The following is a 21,958-nucleotide window of genomic DNA, read 5'->3' as shown; positions in this document are numbered from 1 at the left end:
CCATTTTCCTTATGTTGAATTCAGTTTTCAGTAACTACGATAGTAATTAGACTAGATTTTATATTAGTGTCATAGTTCATTAGGTTTAGAAAAAAGTCATTTAAATTGGGGACTTTTTGTCTTTTGTAACTTCTATCTTTTGTAGGTATATTAACTAAAAAACTAAAACTAACTACTAACTACTAAAACTAAAAAATGCAGCTCTGCTGTACAATGTAATGTAAATTCCCACACGGTTAAATTTCAGGTCCATTTCAGACATTTAACATGTTTTTAAAGTGGCTTTCAAAATCTGTGGGTTTTAGAAAATTTTCCTTATTGATTCGGGAACCTTTTCAAAATTGAATTTCAATAACCTCTCAGTAGTAGCTGATCCTAGCCATAGATGAATAAAGACAGCTTTGTATCACTGAGATCCAAAAGCCTTTAAAGATGCCAAACCTCTGAGGATGCATTTGAGGACAATTGTTTTTTATTACAAATTATAAAAAGCTATGTCTTTCTTATTTGATTTTAATGATACTTTGAGTACTGTGACACACACCGAGTCATTTACCATTGAAGCAGTTCCTCATTTTGAATCCTGGAATCAAATTTGAAGAAGTGAGGAGCACCAAAAATGTCACAAGACTGCACGAGAACCAAACTTTTCTTTATTTTACAGACAAAAACTTGAAACTGATCCAGCATCCGTTGGCCTCGTTGTGCCCTCTGAGTGTTTAATCATACAGCCATGTTGTGTCCCAGCTGTGATACAGGATGAAACCTGTTCCAACACGTGCACAGATAAACCCGTTTGACATAAATGTAACATTATGAAATATAACAGCTGCTGAGTGGGGACGGGTGTGAGGGGTCGTGCTTAGAATCGGTGAGATAATGTCTGCAGCCTAAATGAATAACTGTGGGTCATGAACTCTATGAAACAGATTGCCTCAAATACAGAGTTAAATGGATATTTTTAGGCATGGGTTTAAAATCTAAACTTCTGGACATGATACAAGAATACACATTTGACAAATACTGATAATGTCAGAGGCCACATACTAATATTTGGAAATGTCCTGCCCTTTTGTTCTTTAATCAGGTCTTTCTTGCTCCAGTTACATAATCCCAGCCAACAATCTAATCTGCTGGTGTTGCATTATGTCAACTTTTTATGCTGTAACAACCGTCACTTCATTGTAATCTTTGGATTGTGAAGAAACTTGTGAATTGACGCTGATAATGGATTACTTCCTGACTGTGGCCTCGTTCTAATTGGATGGAATTTTACTCCGTAGGTGGTCTGAGCGCTTATTGGTCGATTCGGCTGTCAATTAGGAAGATACCTGTTAGCCTCTCTCCAGCTTCGGCTTTGGCTCCCAAGACCGGCTCGTGACAGCCAAAGATGGGCGAAAAAAAAGAGGACGAATCACTCTTTTTTTCTCCGTAAGGCACAAAAATAGTAGTTGGATAAAATTTGAAACTGAAAAGTGGCTCTATCATTAAAAATAACTAAAACCATTTTAATGTAATGACATATAACTCTAAAAATGTTTTTTTTTTAAAATCTTTTTAGAGTTTACTCAAATGTTTGAATCTTGTTATGTTTGATTAAGTCCGGTAAATGGGAACGTGCTGGAGAAAAGACACACACACACACACACACACACACGCACACACACACATATATATATATATATATATATATATATATATATATATATATATATATATATATATATATATATATATATATATATATATGTATAGAAGCCATATTATCTTATTATATACCTTATATAATAATAAGACCTTATATACCTTATTACCATGTGAAAGAAACGTTTTACGGAGCCCATCTGATCATATCAGACCAGCTTGTGAAATACTCTTGGAGATTAATAAAGTATCTATCTATCGCAATATAAATTGATCTTGTCAGAAATTACTTACATGTTGAAATAAAATAGCATAAGTGGATTAATGGCTATAGCATGATTAATAAATATAATAAACCATTTTAACCATTTTGTAATAATCTAAGTTGGCTCAACTGAATAGATTACTACATACACCGTACTAAAAACAATATCTCTTGTTATTAACTATAGTCTAATAAATAATTCCAGGTATAAAAATGAATCTTTTTGTTTTTCGTATATTGTTATCAAGATAACAATATAATAAACTTTTTTTTTTTCTTAACAGGCCCAAAAAAGTAAAAAAAAAAATCGACCATGGCTGCTGTCGACCTCTGTAGACTAATTTTCTAGGGAAAATTTGTTAGAGTGAGTTATCTTTCCTAATGTACGATCTTTGAAAGGGAGGCGCGTATGTGTTTGGGGGGGGGGTGTAACATTGCAGTCACTATCTCCCCCCTCCCCTGTCTCAAATATCCACAGTGTTATCCCACGCCGCAGGTCGGCAAGCAAAATAGTTCATTTTAATTCTACTAACAGGTGTCAGAGACCCGGGACAGAGATGGCTGGCACGACGGGACCGAAGCGGCAGGACACCCGGAAATTTTTCGAGAATCTTTCTGGCGCTGGTAAATCTATTGCGGTGTTGACCAGCGGAGGAGATGCTCAAGGTAACAGTTATAAGACTCTTGTCCTAAAGTTACAATCACTGCGTGCGCAAAAGAGCTGCCGGGAAACAACAGAGTAACTCATTCCTCTCTGAAGCTATGCTGTCATATCAATGTCGCTGTTTTTGTTTGAGATGTTTGGTTACTTTAAATACCAGAGACTCAGTCCCTTCCTTATTGTTGCTGCAAGGAAGTGGGATTTTTCCATCAGCTTTATTGGTTGCTCCTATAATTTGGGAGATAACGTCAGTTGCAGACATGTCCGATAATGGGTGTATTTCTGAAAGTGCGCATTCTTAGGGAAGGCAAGAGCAAGGCGGGGTTTCAGTGGCCAAACAGCGGAGAAAAAACGTGTTTCGTTCGTTTTCATTCACATTTGATCATAAAATCCCTTTTATATTTATGGTAACAGCTCTTTGTAGAGCGTTAAATGACTCGCAGCGTCTGTTACGCAACAGCTTCTACTCCTGTGTCACTCTTTTTGTAGGGAGGCTGCAGCATTTGTAACACTTTGCAGAGGAGTTGTGCTTAATTGTTTTATGCGCTGTAGAGACGTTCAGGTTGGATGTGGGGCGTGTGGAAAAATTAAAACAATCCCCTAATATCAACAGGTGTTAGGGTAACTGCTTTGGACATGCTGTTCTTATCTTTCACCCGTCACGACCGCATCTATTTGGGTTGCGCTGCCTGCACAGATGGCGCCGTTAGCGCATACCCAAAGCATACTATCCAACTGAGTAATCACTTTAATATCCCTTCAGTTGGACTGAAGGGATTCCCACAAAATAGTGCAGTCCACACAACTGTAATGTCACATGATAATGTTTAAATCCAATGTTTAATAAAGGCTATGAGATATATATTGGTGTAATTTTTAAATCTCCCTTTGTAGATAAAAGTTAAACTCACAAAATCAACTGACTCCTCTCTCATTTGCTCTTAACATTAAGCTTATAGCTGGAACTTCCCCTCAGGACAAGTGGCTCATAGCAGAGTCCTAGCGTGGAAACAAGGCACTTGCATCACGGAGGATGAGTCACGGCAGGACGAGTGTAAAGCAGGCCTGAGTTGAACAAAACCGTACTTCCGATTCAACCTGAAACAACACAGCGCAGTCTCTTCAGTTAGCGCTGCTGTGCTCTTATTTTGAAGGTAAACTTCAATAACTTCCGGTATCTTTCAGTAAACTGACTCATCCTCTCGCTGAAGGTCGAGCAGCCTACGTGAGGAGTTGAGTGTTTTGATAGTGATGATGAGGTAAAGGAAATAGAAATAAGCAAACTAGATTTAAATCTGAAACTCAGATTTGTATTTTTTTTTATCTAACATCTCTAATAAAGCACTGAAATAACATTAAATACTAATTAAATCTCTCATTATGGGTGATCTAGTTACACTTTAGTGTGTTTAATTATTATCTGATTTTAATATATAAGAGTGTGTACATAATGCACCTCAAATATATTTGCAATATGTATTTTATGTTGACTTTTAAACATAGAACATGTTGTACTCTGCCATCTACTGCACACATGCACCAGTAAAATCACAGCTATTGGCTTACAGACTGTTACATAACACAGCGACCCCATAGGCTGCTGTTGGAGTGGAGTGATGTGTTCCTTCTCAGACTCGCTGCAGCTTAATGCGACACGAGCCGCTCGTGCTGGATATTGTAGTCCACCTTTGTATTCAGCACATGCTTCTGAGGGCAGCAGCTGAGTTTTAATAATAGCTGCACCTTTAAACTGTGGAACCAATAAGAGGACGATGCACAGAGGCAGATTCTTCCAGTTTAAAGGAAAACACGGGGTTGGTTTGGCTGTTTTGTCTTTTAGAACAATTGTCAGCATATGAAGAATTTTATTGATAATCTCAAGTGTAGCTCGTGTTCCAATAGAAGGAATACACAAGACATCATTAAAGATTCATCCAATATGTTCTGTTTGACTGGAAAACATAGAAAACACATCTTAAAGGGGAGCTGTGGATTGGCAGTGAACATTTGGGGTTTGCTATGTTAGAGTTTTGTTTAAAATTTATTATTGAACAATATTTTTATGAATTTTAAATTCAATTTTTTTTCTTGCTCAACAATAAGATAGGAAATACCTTGGAAATAACCAGAATATGTATGTAAATGTCCATGGTCCACAGATTCTAAGGCAGGTCACAAGGATCCTTGTGAACAGCCTTTAATTTATTATTATATCCGGTCCCTGTGCTCCCACAGGGACAGCCATGTTAAATATCTTGGCACCAGGATCTTGTTTAGATAGAATCCTCCAGAGAGCAGATTAAATAAACATGAGCCTCTTTAATAAAATACTGTTACATAATTATAACGTCTTAGTAGATTTGTAGAGAAAGCAAACTGAAATTATTGGCATAGATATACAAAGAAAATGAATAAAAATACTTGAGAATACAAAAAAAATTTATTATATTCTTGCAGATTATAGAATTTGAATATCAATGTTACCATAAAATATACAATAAAAACGACAAAAAATAAAGTAAATTAATAATATATATATTTTTTTCCTTTTTGGAATTGCTAAAAAGTACAACAAAACACCATATCGTGATTTTCGAGCTCTTTCTCAGAGCTCGGCTTGAAGCGATAGAGCACACTCACTCACTGAAAGGAGTAAATGAATATCTAGCCCGTCACCATTACCTGTCAACTGCTGAAACCAGCAATTTATTTGTTTTATTGATTGTTTCTAAAACTCATTAAGTATGTTGTGCAATTTAAGCACATTTCACATGTTTGCATGGATACACTGCAGCCAGTCGGTGCTGCCCAGTCTCTTAGCAACGCATGCAGCTGACTCCTTTTGTTTTACTATCTACTTGTCACATCCATCTTGCATGTAACCTGCATTATAAGGCTTCCCTGCAGCCTCCAGGTCAGCAATATTTATGGAAATGGGTTATTTAGTTAGCTTCAGCAAAACAACATAGCAGAGCCAATTCTTATTAACTTAAAATAATTTTTAAATAAGATACAATAAAACTGTCATGTTTTATAATCTAGTGAATTATTCAGAGTTAAAGTTGCCTTGAGTCTTTTTCTGTGTTATCTTTGGGGACAGATAGCAAAGACCAGGTGCAACGATAGTTTGATTTTATCTTATTGTGACTGGATTATTGTCAGGATTATTTGGAAGGGACACTGGGAAATAAGTTAGGATTGCTTATATAGCACCTTTCACAGATACTCATCACAAAGTGCTTCACAAAGCACATCAATTCACAGCAACATAAAATGCACAAAATAAAATACATAGAAAATAAAGTAAGTATAAATGCATTAAAAAGTATTAAAAAGTTATTACAAAGTCATAAAAAAGTCCTGTTAAAAAGTTAAGTACAAAAGCTGAGACTTCATCTTACGGACATGTGCAGAGAAGATGGGACAGAAACTGCAGGAGATGATTTCTGGACTTAAGTTTAGACAAAAGCATAATTTTATGCAGAAATATAGTGAGTTGACCTGGGGGTGACATAATGAGGACTACATTCACTTCTTATATACAGTGTACCAATACGTCCAGTAGCCTCTTTTTACGAAGTACTCACTTTTTATTTCCAGGTTATATTTACTGACACATTTAAAAAATTATGAACTGGTTAGAAAAAGTAACAAAGAAAATTTAAAGTGATATTGTTTAAAAGTTGTGATTTTTCTTGTAAATTATGTTTAGAATCCCATCCAGACATTATTGAAATCTAACGTCAATTTGTCTGCATTGTCTCTGTCTTCTTAAGCAGATTTGTTTTATGATTGGCCTGCAGTGAGTTTTAAATAAAAACACATTATTACTGTTATATTGTGTAAATATTGTCCCCCATCAGCCACACGGTTCACTGCAGATGTGTCTGCTTTTGTTGTTGTTCACCTGTGTTGTGAAATAATCGGTAGCTGACCTGATTACCTGGCTTGTCTCGACTGACATGAAGGAACAAATTAATAAAACTGTGTGTGGTTCATGATTAAATCTGTGTATATAAAGGTGGAAGATGTGCAAGATGTGGTCATGTATAGCTCTCTGTTATAATTCTGAATCATTATAATTTCTTTTTTGTACATACACACACCTAATTCTCATTCCCTTTTTTTGCCATAAAAGGATGCAGATTGTCCCCTTACTTCCCTGTCTTCTGAAAAACTGTTTACAACACACATAAATACAATTAAAATAAAAAACAACAGCAAAGAAGAAGCAGAGTTTAACATAAGTTAAAGTGAAACAATAAAGTGGAGAAAAAGAGAAAAGGAAATCTGCTTTATTGGTGGTGTTGGCTAGAACAGAAACTGCTGAATGGAAACTTCTCTCAGTGAAAAGGACCCTATGGAGGTTAAAAAAAGAAATGGTTAGGTCACAATCAAGAGGTGTGAAAGCTAACGAAAGGACAGTATCAAGGCAGGAATCCTGTCATGAGCTTGGAGTCAAAAGTAGATGGAGAGCAGGACCCAAATGCAGACCACGAGGCAGATGGTATTTATTTATACAGCGCTTTTCTGTACCTGGAATAATACCCAAAGCACTAATATGATGAAAATAATCACTGCTTGAACACACACACACTCTTTACTAAAGAGGCTTCTTGTTGTAGAAGTCATTAATTATTATATAAAGTACCTTAATAACAGGAACAGGATAAATTGCACATCATGGAACAAAACAGAAGACCAAACACAGAAATCTGGACAACAAATTACACTAAAAACAGAACCAAAACCACTTAGATCATGATAAATTCCCTCCTTTATCTGGAACAGATGAATGCTTGTGCTGCATATTAGGTCATACTAAACTTGTGAAAAGATAATTCAGAGGTAAAGACATATGTGCAGATAACACATGTTGGCTGTTTTCTTAAACAGCATCTAGAAGCCTAAAGCAACCAATGAGCAAGCTATCATCTTGTTTCAGAGATACAGAACAAAGTCTGACTATTAATTCTCTTCTCAAAATTGTATTAAAATTTTGCAGCAATGTGCCATATCCACACAGCTCTTTGACAGAGCGACAGAGTTTGTAAGCACATTTTATGTTTGTATTCCGATGATGGCAAAGTAAATCACAGTTATCCAATGTGGCCTTCGGCTTTTGCACCCAAGTTCACTAACCTCAGCTGGGAATAGTGTATGAATAAGTGTGACATTGACATCCAAGGAGTAGTCCCATCACATACACATTCTGCAGACAAGGGCCAGTGAAAGGGACGGGCTGTTAGCGGCATGCGGTGTGGGAGGAAATTTGGCGACAGAGTCGTGTCAGCTGGGAGGAGCAGCTTGTGCCTGCTAAGCTCGGTATTTGACTGCATTGCTACTGGCACAGAGAGAGTGCTTAGTAAGAGCTATACCAATATCTTGCTTAATTAGTGACATAATTCACAGTGAGCTGGACTTGATTCCCAGTAAGCCTGACTTAGACAATATCAACCTCTCTTTGCTGCTCACGTGAAACTGCAGTACCTCTGTTATCCCAGACTGGTCTGAGCTTTAAAGCTTGTCCCACTTCTAATTGCACTAAGTGCTCAGACAAACTCTTTTGTGTCTTGGCACAATATCCGCAGGGGCACTCTACTTCCATCTTCTCTCTCAGCCTGGCTCCATTATGACCTCTTTACCCTTGCTGTCGCCCTGTGGTGTGTCTGGCTTTTTCCACTCCCTGTTTATGCTGCTGTTTTCAGCTCATGTTAGTTGAAACTAGAGGAGGAACTAAGGCTGTCATGATCTCAAATTTCTACTACAAGATTATAATAGTCAAAAGAATAAACAAGAACCATATTATCAGATATCCTTTGAAAGTTTAGAGAAAGAAATAATGATAGTTATTACTATTAATCAATCGTAATACCATCTTTAACATGTTTTGTTTATATTACTTATTTGATTAGACTCAAGATACATCTGTAGGAAGATTACAGGAAAGTTGATCACCATAACTTTAGAAAAGTTTGGTTAAAAGTTCATTGTTAATCATTACAGTGTCAGCTGAAACAAAATCGTGTGTGTGGGAGTAGAGGTAAACGCTTTAACACTTATAATCATAATAATTAATTATTAAAATGCTTCATCAGTCTGATCTGAACCAGCACATTCTTTATCTAACAGACTTTTAAACAACAATCATCATCACCTGGCATGCCTTTAGCTTCAAGTGATAAATTAGCATAAAGTATGCAGGGCACATGGTTAATTACTATATCATTGAATATGCACATTAGAAAATGTCTCAGCTGCTATATTTTTCCACATTCTCTTTATACCCACACAAAACATAGCAGTGGTGAACATGGTTTAACAGCTCAGTTATTTGGCTGGTTCCTTGCATCATCTAGCACATAATGAGTTGTTGCTCAGTTAGCTTCTTCAACTTCTCCAGCTTCCTATCATCCAATTTGGTCCTTTATTTGTAACTTATTTAGATGTGGAAAAAAGGTCAAAGTAGGGTTTGTACACTTTTATATACAAAGGTGATTTTACTTTTCCTCAAGTGTTAAAATCTGTTAAGTTTGTTACTTTAAGCAACACCGCTGAACTTTGGCAGATTTTCTCACTTTGGCGCCCCCTAGTGACGGCTAATTTAGCATCTGTCTTAGATTCTGTCTCTTAGCTGAGAGCTCTCTAGCCAAGCTGATGTTAACTGTTGTCTCATTTCTTGTTTTGTCACTTTTTCTCTTGCTTTTCCTCACTTCTTGCGATAGTGTCTTCTTCTTTGCTAATTCAGCCATGATGCGAGTTCTTAACAGCCAGTGTGTTGATTTTCAGGCGCTGGCGTGTGACAGGTTGCCATAAAGCAAAACACCCAGGTGTCACATGATGCCAAGTGGTGAAGTGCATTTTCTCAGCCTTAGGACACTGCAGGGCAACAACGGCTCCACATCATGATGTCAGTGTGCCATCAAAACAAGTCAGAAGTTCTGAGTTTTAAAATCAGAAAGTTATGCAGTATTGTTATAAGAGTGAAGTGAACTTGTTTTAAGCTTAGAGCGCTGACGTACAGACACCATTGTAAATTAACAAGTTGTATTATATATGCCTGGATTTTAGTTAACAATGGTTGTGTTAATCCAGTGGAAATGTTAGCACCTGTGAGGGAGTGAATGTATATGTGTATGGACCTACTGACGTGTCATATGGTCAACAAAGAAAAACAAAAGGTCAGCTGGAAAGATGGGGGATGATGGTAGCGATGTGTCAAAGGTTGGATAGAGGAGGGTGTGGGGTGTCAACCAAACCAAACAAACACCAGGACTGGCTAAATAACGCAGCAAGTTCTTCTTACTCGCTAACTTCCACCTCCTCGGTCATCTCCACCACAACTGACAAAAGTCCTGGTGGTGAGGTTTAGGGGACTCCAGGCCCCAGTCAGAGATGCCTCAGTGGGGATAGGATCCCAAAATGGGCCAAAAGAGTCAGGCATACTGCTAAAAAATGATTGGGATTTACTTTGCAATTATAACCCTCCACTGAAAAATGCTATACCTGGTGTATTCCCATCATGGGTTGTCTTCCGACCCTTGTAAGAGTGGACCACAATGGACTGGCACCAAATTATATGATAGGCTGAGTAAGTAGTGACAAGAAAAGAGGGAGAATATACTATTAATCAGCATACATGCAGTCAAAATAGTAATGTTAATTTAAGTTAACAATGTCACAGTATTGCAATAAATATTTAATCCAAAGTGTGGAGAACTTATTTTTAGTCTTATTTTACATCAGTTTGTTTGTAGATGTAAAAGTCTGTCTACCAAGTTCTCAACAAAACTCAAACTACCGCAACCTGAAGCATCACTATGTGCTGTTTCTACATTAGGCAACAATTATTCTGTCTTCCCCAAAACTTTCTTTTTGATCATTTTATACATAGATAAAAAAAGCCTATTTCATATCAAATCCTTAAATACATGATTTACATGTACCTTCTAGAGAAAAACAGCCCATTAAGGCTGTTTTTGGTTAAACAAGCAAGTGACGTGGCTCATATGCCAATCTGTGGAAATACATATTGGAAGCCTTATGAGAGCGATAATATATTTTTAACAATTCATTCATTTTAAACTTTTAAAGAAACAGAAACCTAAGCCTAACCCTAAGTTTTGCACAGTTAACATAGCTGCAATGAAAAGATAGAAGATAAGAAAACCCTTAAAAGTTTAAAAGTTTAGTCTCCCAGAAAGACCAAGAGAAACTCATCCATGCATTCATCTCCAGTAGACTGGATTACTGTAATGGTCTTTTAACAGGACTTCCTAAAAAGAGCATTAAACATCTGCAGCTCATCCAGAACGCTGCTGCTAGAGTTTTAACCAGGACTAAGAGATCTGAACACATCACACCAGTTTTGAAATCTTTACACTGGCTTCCAGTCAGTCACAGAATATATTTTAAAACCCTTCTGATTGTTTACAAATCCCAGAATGGTTTAGGCCCAGAATACATCTGTGATATGTTCAGAGAATATAAACCTAGCAGAGCTCTTAGATCCAAAGACTCTGGTCAACTCGTCCAAACCAGAGTCCAGACTAAACATGGAGAAGCAGCATTTAGCTGTTATGCTGCAAACAAATGGAACAAACTGCCAGTGGAGATTAAACTTTCACCAAATGTAGACATTTTTAAATCCAGGTTAAAAACATTTCTTTTCTCATGCGCCTATACATGAAATCTGCATGTTATCTTTTTTTTTAACTTATCTTGCTTTTAATCATTTTAATGTAATTTATTATTTTATTGTCTTTCCCCACACTAAAATTTTATTTCTTGCATTTTACATGTTTTATTTCATTAATTGCATTTCTTTTAATTTTTTTTTTTTTTTTATTGCTTTCTGCACCCTGCTGAAATGTTTTATGTAAAGCACTTTGAATTGTCTTGTACATGAAATGTGCTATACAAATAAATTTGCCTTGCCTTGCCTTGCCTTGCAACATGTGACTTCCGGCTCTGCACAGTCCAGATAAGGTCCCCAAATTGTATCCACTGGAGTAAAATATATTTACTTGCAACTTAAAAAAAATAGAATAAAGTCTCTTGCTTCTAAGTTATTCTGCATTTCTGTTTGGGTAGCTTAGAACAAGAGATAAGGGGTTAATCTCCAGTTATAAACATGTTGATTCGGTTTCAGATTACCTCATCTAGTAGTTTTGCATCAAACAAAAACAACTAATAAGTACTGATCTCTGGCCCACTTTTCAGGCACATGAGTGAAAGAGCAAGAAAACTGATATTTTTTTCTAAATTACCACCACGTATCATAACATCATTAATGTACCTCTGCTGTTGTCTCCATTCCCAGGTATGAATGCAGCTGTCCGGGCTGTCGTCCGAATGGGCATCTATGTGGGCGCTAAAGTCTACTTCATCCATGAGGTGAGGCGGTACTCAGACTGCAGACATGGCCTCAGGAGAGTCTGCACTTTCTGTCACACTCAGCAGAGATTAAATCAGTACTGACAAGGCTTCTTTGGTAGATGCTGACTACCAGAAAGCCATGAAGGGTTCAAAGGACTTTTACTGTCAGGTTTTTTTCCACGCGTTTGTCTGCTTGATTTTCATTTGAATAGTGCAGATGTCATATTTTCAAATAATTAATTTAGTGCAGGAAAGGTAAGACCTTCATGGCTGTTACAGGGTTTCGTAAATATATTCATACCTTCATTATTCGGTGAGCACGAGAAATGTTGATTTTTAGTCTGAACAACCAAGAACTTTCTTAACCTAATTTTTAACTCAATATTAAAATTGTGTTATAATTAGTCTTTTGTTAAAATAAATTTTTCAATCAATCAATCAATTGATAGATGAAAAGTGGTCTACAGGATGATGTGATGTCATCTCATTAAATGAACTGTTAATAATATGGAACAACACAGGTTGTGTGCATGTTTGGTAAAAAGGTGGAAAACAAGTAGATTTATCCATAGCTCATAAAATAACAGGAACCATTCTCCCCATTCCAGCAGCAGTTACTCCACGGACAGAACATTTCCCCGGAGCCACATTACATGGAGGTGGTGCATGTACGACAGTATGACTGTGAGGTTTTGTTTGCTACAAGAAGCAGAGTCAGGTGAATGTCCAAGTTTAATTCCTGGTTAGACTTTGTATAATTATTCAGCCAGTACAGTTAAAATGTTGGCCAGAGGTGCCCAAGTCCAGTCCTCAAGATCTATTGTCCGGCAACTTTTACATGCATCCCTTCTCCAACACACCTGAATGAAATGGCTGAATTCCCTCATTCAGCTCTGCAGAGCTGAATATGTGCTATATATGTGCTCCTTGTCTAATCCATCTACAGAGTATTTATGTACATACTGTGCCACAAACAATCAGCTGTACTCAAAACAGAAAACTATAATGTTACAATAAACACAGTAGAAGCAGGAGCTGCCAACTTTTAATCTTTATTTATTTATTTTTTGCAAAACATATATATTCAAATAGACGGATATCAGGGAGCCTGCAACTCATTGCTCATCCTCCTCAGAGTGGTTCGACTCAAGAACACGTGGAATGAATCATAATGTCTGAACTTTTTCCAGTGAGCTATAAAAACTTTTCTTGCAACCATCAATTTTATTAAAATTTTCATTTATTCATTCATTATCTGTACCGCTTTGTCCAATTACTGGTGGTGGGAAAGTTGGAGCCTATCCCAGCATTTTAGCAGGTCAGAGGCAGGGTATACCCTGGACAGGTCACCAGTCCATCACGGGGACTACACAGAATGAGTTTTATTAAAATTGGAAAAAAAACTCAGTCTAAAGGCTTGTTATGCATTAAAAATCTGTCACATAATATCCTTATTTAATTGTAGATAGAAACTCTTGTTCTGTCTCCATGTCACGTTTTCAGCTGGTTTTCCATCTTCAGTATAAGCTGTTACCAGATAGAAATCCGTACCCTCTGTAGGGTTGGTATGGATTTATAACCTGCTGCCAACTAGACAGGTGTTGGGATTACATAGATAATGTGCAGGAAACACAGTTTGCTTTTTACACCTTCTTCATTGCACATGTTGAGTGAAAGTCAGAAGTGCAGTGAAGTATCTGTTTACCTCAGAGTTCTGTCTAAATCATTCATATTTAAGCAAGGATCTGTTTTATATTGTAGCACTGCTTTGGTAAAATCCATTAAGTCACACAAAGTATTTCTATACTTTTACAAGCCCTTAAAGTGCTGTAATAATTCCCACTTTATTTAGGGATTTTTAGAAGAGTTTTTTTTTTTACCAGAACTCCATCATGCAGCTATTTTCATTTGCTTAATTTCTACAGTGAATCCAGATAAACTTCCATGTAACATTCAACTTTTCGTTGTCAGCACAGGCTACAGCAACTCATAAAGTAACAATAAATTCATTTTTCTTGGACATTTTTCAATAATAAATGTCAGGAGACATATAAATGTACAGTTTGTAATTGGTTTGACACCTCTGACAGCAGTGACAGAGGCAGGTAGACAAGATCTGGTTTCACTGTGAATATAATTAGATTACCAGGGGCTGGATTTATCCTTCACTGACTTCACTGTCATCTTCGTCAGTTGAACCAGTGGACTGTGAGTAATGACAGCTAAGTGCTGGGCTGCTGTTTTTTTGGTTGGGACCTCTCCTGTGCCTATAAGCCATCAACACAGCACTGCAGCCATAGAAACAAGTGACCCAAAATAATCATAGCCTAGGTCAACAGATAGTGTTTAAAGGATTATTTATGTTTGATTTGACTCATTATTGTCCTTGCCCAAGCTCTTTCATGGTTTGTTTAATCAGCTTGGTTAAATTTTGTCCAACTGACCAACTCTAGTGATTTCTTTTTATCATTTTTTGGCCAGTCAATGTACACTCACCAGCCAGTTTAGGATCTTCCTGTAAAATCAGACTCTGGTGGGACTTGAACCCACAACCTTTGAATCCCTCCTCAAGTGATGAGTAGAAGTCCAATGTGCTGTCCATTGCACCACAGAGCCTCCTTTTTGGTTAAATCTACAAACTTGAAAAGAAGTTATTAATTTCTCTTATGATCACTAAAATCACTCCACTAGAAGGAATTGTGAATCATATTTTAAGCTAGAAACTGGAGTCTGCTGCTCACCTCTGGCTGTATGTCATGTTCATTGTGGTATCTGCTGTGCTGCCTTCGGACAAGGTCAAAACAAGTTTCTATTTTATTTGGATGATGAAGTTTAAAGTGCCCTTTGTGAGTGGAACTTTACATTATGTGCCTTGACAAAGGTTTCCCAAAGTAATTCCTTTCCCATGTGGTTACATCAACTTTTGATGGATAATGGATCTTGATGCAGTGTGGGATCTCAGGGATCACAAGTGGTCAGCTTAGAGTTGCTCCCATGTCTTTTTCACCTTGAAATTGCCCCTGATTCCTTAAATCCTTTAATAATATTTTGCTTTAAAGACTGAGAAAGGTGCAATCATTTAATTTAATTAAATAACTTTTTTTAAACTATGCAATGATTTTTTCATTTCATTTGTTGATAAACCTCTGCAAATTTTCATGGTAGAAAAAAATGAAGTCACAAGGACTTGAGTTGAAGTCAAATGCTGGTTTTTTGCATAGTTTTAGAAAGCAAGCATATCAGATGTAAAAGAAAGTTGCACTTTATTAATAAGAGAGAACCATTAGTGATGTTTAAACTCATGGTATGCATGTGTATGTATTACATACACATATATGTATATTTTATTTAATTTTGTGAAATAAACATCATTTTTGTATTACCAGGCATGAGTCTATATTCTGACAGCACACTTTAATTTACATTGTTCTAGTGTCAACTTGAGTTTGATTCTGGTTGGTCTCAAACTCACATCCTTTCCATTCCATCTCCCAGACTAGACTAGAAGTCCAACACGCCATCCAATGCACCACAGAGTCTCTGCTAGAGTGCCCCCAGTGTGTTCATACAGTCACATTCATCGTGCAGTTTACATTAAAAATAAAGGTAGAATTTTGTAATAAATTCACAGTAGTCCCTAAAAACCATCACCTTGAGTCATATTCACAAAAAAATCTAAATATATTTACAAAGGAAATTAAGCTGATGAAGCAAAACATTGAATTTCTTGGGTTCATTTGTCTCTAATAAAATGAAAGTCAAAGTAAATTTAAAAATCACGTTGTTCTTTATGCAGTTTTCTTCATAATTTCAACTGTTTTGATTTGGATGTAAAAGGTTTTGTCATCCTGTGAACTGTTGTGAACTTGCATTGTTTTTGCTGCACCTTTCAGGGGTACCAGGGTATGGTGGATGGTGGTGATAACATCAAGGAGGCATCGTGGGAAAGTGTCTCCAGCATGCTACAAGTGGTGAGCAGAGCTTTCTGATTCAGGTCACACACACATTCCATGTATCCTCTCATGTGCCATTAACAATGACAGTCTTACGTGCGGTAAATAGCAACACAAATGCCTTTTGCATGAATGAAGCTGATTCTCTATTGATGTTCCACATATAGCTTAAAGTACGTTTTAGTATTTTGACATTTTTTTGTATGAAATAAATAATCTTGTTTGGTTGCTATATTTTAGTATAGCAAATATAGATTTATTTTTAGTGTCTAAATTTGCTTACAAAAAATTGATCAACTAAGTTTGGAGACATACAAAAATATAGAAGATAATAAATGAATCATTTTGAAGAAAAATAGATAAACTATAAATATGACATAATTTTATGTTTGCTCCCTTTTGAGCTAATTCATGTCATTCTCATGTGTCTTCATAATGGGTCTTTCAAGCCTCAGCTTATCTTAAAGCTGGAACACACGTAAGGATTTCCTAAATTTAATTAGATGTTTTTTATCTGTTAGAGATCACACACATGAAGAAACCAGACATTTAACAGTTTTGATCGTACTGTGTGTGGTGTGCTCCGATAATCTTAGCACAGAAAAACACACACATAATGATGCTGTCCTGCAACCGATCTACAATCTAGTCCTTCAAGCCAGAAATCTTGCCTGATCAAATGTGATCTAACAAAAACGAAGAAGAAACATAGCAATAGCTGGAGAAATGAAGAAGAAAAACCATGGCAACAACCAGAGAAACCAAGAAGGAGAAACAGAGCAACAACCGGAATAACGAAGAAGAACAAACATGGCAACAACCGAAAAAATGAAGAAGAAGAAACATAGCAACAACGGGAAAAAATGAAGAAGAAGAAACATAGCAATAACTGGAGAAACGAAGAAGAAGAACCATGGCAACAACCAGAGAAACCAGGAAGAAGAAACAGAACAACAACCAGAGAAACCAAAAAGAAGAAACATAGCAACAATCGGAAAAAAATTAAGAAGAACCATGGCAACAACCGGAAAAACGATGAAGAAGAAACATAGCAACAACCAGAGAAACCAAGAAGAAGAACCATAGCAACAACTGGAAAAGCGAAGAAGAAGAACCATGGCAACAACCAGAAAAACAAAGAAGAAACATGGCAACAATGAGAGAAACCAAGAAGAAGAAACATAGCAACAACCGGAAAAAAATTAAGAAGAACCATGGCAACAACCGGAAAAACTAAGAAGAAGAAACATAGCAACAATGGGAAAAATGAAGAAGAAGAAATAACTGGAGAAACGAAGAAGAAGGACCATGGCAACAACCAGAGAAACCATGAAGAAGAAACATAGCAACAACCAGAGAAACCAAGAAGAAGAAATATAGCAACAACTGGAAAAACAAAGAAGAACCATGGCAACAACCACAGAAAAATTAAGAAGAACCATGGCAACAACCGGAAAAACAAAGAAGAAGAACCATGGCAACAACCGGAAAACAAAACACTCAGCATGGAAGAGGACATACATAATGAAGTAATGATGGTGGTATTGGGACTAATGTTAACAGAAAAATTCAGAACAGAAGAAAAACAATAGACTGGAGACAGCGTGAACATGGACCTTGCCCCCCAGTCAGCTCACTCTCTGATTGGCTACATTTCGTTCCATGTCACCATCCACACAATCACAACTCAGGAGTCGTCGGCTTTCTATACACACATGAAGATTTTTGGTCATCAATTCTTACGATTGTCGAGACTAATTTGCTCTTACACCTCAGACCACAGGATAGTCTTACAGGATAACCCTATAAGTCTTAAGATAATCAGCATTTGCCGTCCTTGGTTGGGATGTGGGAAAATCGGGCCAAAAACAGCCCGATAATATTTATGTTACAAAAAATAATTTTAGATGTATATTGTATGTATATTGTATATTATAATATCTCCTGCTGCATGAGAATGCCTCCTTGGTTAAAACATTCACAGCTGAATTACTCTGATAACAGAAGAGCGAAACTGATATCCTCCAGACTGTAGAGGTTTGTTCTGGGGTTAATTGACTGATTTTAGGGGCAGCTACTTGTTTGTAATGATGAAACTCAAACTGAAGTCCTTGAGTCCAGCGGTACTTTTATGACAACAAGGAGCAATCAATTAATCAGTGCTGACCATTGAGCCATAGAGCCTCTGTCTTTGCAGTTTCTGAGTGTAATCGGACAAAGTCAGATAGTCACATCCTTTGTTTTCGGTGGCTTCCATTGCAAATATATTTGTTGCATATTTTTGGAAACAGTGAAGCTTGGAGCACTTTTATTTAAACAATGACTGTGGTGGGTTTGAAATTGACAATAGTCCCTAACAACTGTAACATTCAGTTACGTTGGTTATGTTCCAGACATCTGCACAGCATGATGCAACTTCTAATCAAGTTTTTTTTACACAATTTAAGACAAAAGTTTATCTCTCACACTTTTGAGATGTGATATAATCCTTATGTCCAAACCTTCAACCTTTGAATTCTGTCTCAAGGATTTGACTCAACATCTAATGCACCATAGAGCCTCTATCGTGGAAATTGTTCAGACAAAGCCTTCGAAGCTTAATTAAAATGGACTATGGTGGAACTGAAACCCAATACCTTTGAATACGTCTTCATACATTTGACTAGAAATTGCAGTACAGAGTCTCAGCAGTTTCTTAGTGTGATCAGACAAGGTCAGATAGTTATAGCCTTTGTGTAGACAACTTTGAAAATAGATTTGTTAATAGAAATTGACTCTGGTGGGACTCGAACCCACAACCTTTGAATAACTTATCTATTGTTAGTCTAGAAGTCCAATGCGCTTTCCATTGCGCCACAGAGCCTCCTCCTCTGATGCTCACAGTGTAAAAACACAGACAGATGGTCACATCATGTTGCATATGTTGCATAGTTTTAGTAAACAGAAAGTTCCTAGGGCACTTGCATTTACAAACTCTTCTAGGTAGGATATTCACAATGATCACTAAAAAGAGTCAGACCTTTGCTCTGTTTGGCCCATTTTAGAAAAAGTGGACGGTGACATGTTTAGATTAGATAGCTTAAAGTCACCTGTGAAAACATCACTGGATTGTTCTAGCATGCACCTAGTATAAGTATAAGTGCATGAAAGCTACTTCACATTTAAGGTCTTGTCCACATGTATGTTTTTTTTAAATAAGCTAGTAAACACAACTTCAGTATTAGGTTGTACCATATTTGAGAAATATTACACCTTTTTTTTAAGCATTCTTTACTATTGTCTCCTTAAAGTACATTTAAAAAAATGGAGAGATCAGTTTCAGGAAGAATGAAAGAAAGCATGAGTTATGGTGAAAGTTCCCATGAAGTGGCAGAGAGCAGCTCACATGTCAAATAAAAAACCTATTGTTGTTTCCCTCTGTCTCACTAGTCTTCTTCTGAAAGGTATTCAGCCTTTTTTCCTGAGTGGATTTTAAATTGGTTTTATATTGTCTTGTTTCTCTTTTATGTCAGGGTGGAACAGTCATTGGCAGCGCCCGCTGTAAAGAGTTTCGGACCCATGAGGGACGTTTGAAAGCTGCTCACAACCTTGTGCAGCACAGCATCACCAACCTGTGCGTGATTGGTGGAGATGGCAGCCTGACTGGAGCCAACCTATTCAGGGAAGAGTGGAGCGGGCTGTTGAATGAGCTCCTTGAGCAAGGTGATTGTCGAAGAAACTTTGACAGCGTTACACATAATAACACTAACTCCACAGGCATAAAAAATATAAACCATTATTTATTTATTTTTATATTTTAGGTCTCATTGACGAGGAGGCAGCTCGCAGTAACTCTGAGCTCCACATTGTCGGCATGGTCGGCTCAATCGACAATGACTTCTGTGGCACAGACATGACCATTGGCACCGATTCAGCCCTGCATCGGATCATTGAGGTGGTGGACGCCATCATGACCACTGCTCAGAGGTGAAGAAATACATAACTTAAAGTTGTAACAAGGAGTGCAAGAAACATTGTGTACGGTTATTCTTTTTCATATATTTGACATCTTTCCTTTTTTTGTTGTTGTTTTTTTGTTTTTTCAGCCACCAGAGGACGTTTGTGCTGGAGGTCATGGGCAGGCACTGCGGGTGGGTTCATTTATTCAGGAAAACAGAACAACGCTGTACAGAAGACAGTGTACTGAGGTAAAAATTCTTTATAAATAACTGTTAAAAAATATGTGAGCTTGTGTGTGTGTTTAGGTACCTGGCTCTGGTCAGTGCCCTGGCATGTGGAGCAGACTGGGTTTTTATCCCAGAAATGCCTCCTGAAGATGGCTGGGAAGACACCATGTGCCAGAAACTGTCAGAGGTAACACATGCGTATACACACACACACTCGGTAACTCAGTCCTTTGTAAATCTGTGGCTCTGATAATTAATTTGACCTTGTTTAAGATGAGCAATCCATTCAGTGATATGTGAGTATGTTTCCATAGCAGTGTTCCCCTGTGTGAACCAAGTGACCTTTATGACACTGAGGATTAAACCCAAAGTGACACTAACAACATGTGATTTTTGCTTTATTGTACATTATCCAAGAAATATGCAGAGGATTTTCCTGTTAATAACTAAGCTGTAGGGGGATAACCTTTAGATCAGTTGCAGCACTTAGTCAAAGAGGTAATGTGTTTGCCATTTATCAAATCAAATCAAATCAAATTTTATTTATAAAGCGCTTTTCATGCAAAGGCAACACAAAGTGCTTTACATAGTATAAATGAATGCATATTAAAATGAAAAAAAAAAAGAAAATCACAGAACAAAAACAATAAGCCCTTTACACACCCAGTTATGTGACAGATTAAACATCCCCCCCCCCCTCACCCATCCACACACACACACACACACACACACACACACACACACACACACACACACACACACAAACTCTTAATATCTGTCTTTGGCTTGGCGCTGCTGTGAGGAAACGGCATTTATTTAACACCTCCTGCCATTGAAGAAGCACTGCTGCATATGACATCAGGTGTTAAATGCCCATTATATAGGCACCACCTGTCTTTACATATTGTAATACTATCCATCCTATACTCACCTAGTCCAGTTTAGGATCTTGGGGGACCTGACACTGATTAGAAGCACCTAGCTACATTTAATAATCATAAACTCCATCATCTGGTTTTTACTTTCAGTTAATTACAAATTACAGCCTTGGTATTGTTTAAAATTTTCAGTTATTTAAAACCAACTTAGGTGGGACTCGAACCCACAACCTTTGAATTCCTCCTCAGATTTTTGACTAGAAGTCCAACGCGCTGTCCTCTGAGCAAGTGATGACATAGTGTCCAATTAAGATTTCTTGCATAATTAAAGGCAAGGGATTAGTTGACTCAGTTTTGAGGTGTAATACGATCTCAATGGGCAACTTGTGACCCTGACCAGTCGTATTAGTGAGTAGCGTTCTACTCATAAGACTCAAACATCAGTTACATTTTAAATGAAGATTAAGTTCTTTAAAAGTGATTGAAGATTGACTTTGGCAGAACTGGAGCCCACAATATTCGAATCCCTTCTCAAGAATTTGACTAGAAACCCAATAAACTGCCTTCATATCAATCTCCATTTATTCAAACTCTTTTTGCTCTGTTTGCTGTCAGGGTACGCATCTGCAAGGGTCTCGAAAACGGACCAAATTACGCATGCAAATGACGCAGAAGACGGACGAAATGCTCAGAATCAGTCTTTTGTGTAGAGCATAAATGGATTTTTAGATTTCCCACCTTGTAGAGCTTTGGTATTCAAGACTACCCTTACCTTTGATAAGAATTTTTACATTTGCTTTTATTCCCCACTGGTACAGATATGGTAAACATGCCAAGATATGCCAAATTTTTAACAAATAGCTCTTTTGAAATCAAATTGTTGGTGCAAAATAATTATTTTATACCTGTCAAAAATTAATCTTTGGTATTTTCCTAGATGTGATGAAAGAAATTGGAGCAAATGTTGTGCTTAAAGATACTATCTAAGATATCTAAGGTTTCTTAAGGTTCTT

The 21,958-nt window shown here is 37.1% G+C and overlaps 1 protein-coding gene and 2 non-coding genes across 6 annotated transcripts in view; 1 reads left to right on the top strand and 2 right to left on the bottom strand.

The window, feature by feature from the left end:
- The first annotated feature begins 2,357 nt into the window (after nt 1-2,357).
- Nucleotides 2,358-21,958, top strand: part of LOC121643872 (ATP-dependent 6-phosphofructokinase, platelet type-like) — a 47,793-nt gene continuing 28,192 nt past the window's right edge. For 2 of the 4 annotated variants that reach the window (XM_041991460.1, XM_041991461.1), the window contains exons 1-7: nt 2,359-2,575; nt 11,893-11,966; nt 15,842-15,919; nt 19,414-19,603; nt 19,702-19,867; nt 19,987-20,031; nt 20,146-20,254. In XM_041991460.1, coding sequence (XP_041847394.1) covers nt 2,467-2,575; nt 11,893-11,966; nt 15,842-15,919; nt 19,414-19,603; nt 19,702-19,867; nt 19,987-20,031; nt 20,146-20,254 — 771 coding nt within the window. In that variant the 5' untranslated portion in view covers nt 2,359-2,466. Of the gene's footprint in view, nt 2,576-11,892; nt 11,967-15,841; nt 15,920-19,413; nt 19,604-19,701; nt 19,868-19,986; nt 20,032-20,145; nt 20,255-21,958 lie in introns of all 4 variants that reach the window. The other 2 variants (XM_041991462.1, XM_041991459.1) reach the window with 2 other exon arrangements.
- Nucleotides 14,474-14,564, bottom strand: trnar-ucu. The gene is given in 2 exon segments: nt 14,474-14,509; nt 14,528-14,564. It is a non-coding gene; the product is annotated as a tRNA-Arg (tRNA).
- Nucleotides 18,673-18,764, bottom strand: trnar-ucu. Its single transcript is given in 2 exon segments — nt 18,673-18,708; nt 18,728-18,764. It is a non-coding gene; the product is annotated as a tRNA-Arg (tRNA).

Source organism: Melanotaenia boesemani, chromosome 8, assembly GCF_017639745.1.
Source record: "Melanotaenia boesemani isolate fMelBoe1 chromosome 8, fMelBoe1.pri, whole genome shotgun sequence".
Classification (NCBI taxonomy): Eukaryota; Metazoa; Chordata; class Actinopteri; order Atheriniformes; family Melanotaeniidae; genus Melanotaenia; species Melanotaenia boesemani.
The sequence above is the reverse complement of the archived record's forward strand: the minus strand, read 5'-3'. Positions and strand labels throughout refer to the sequence as shown.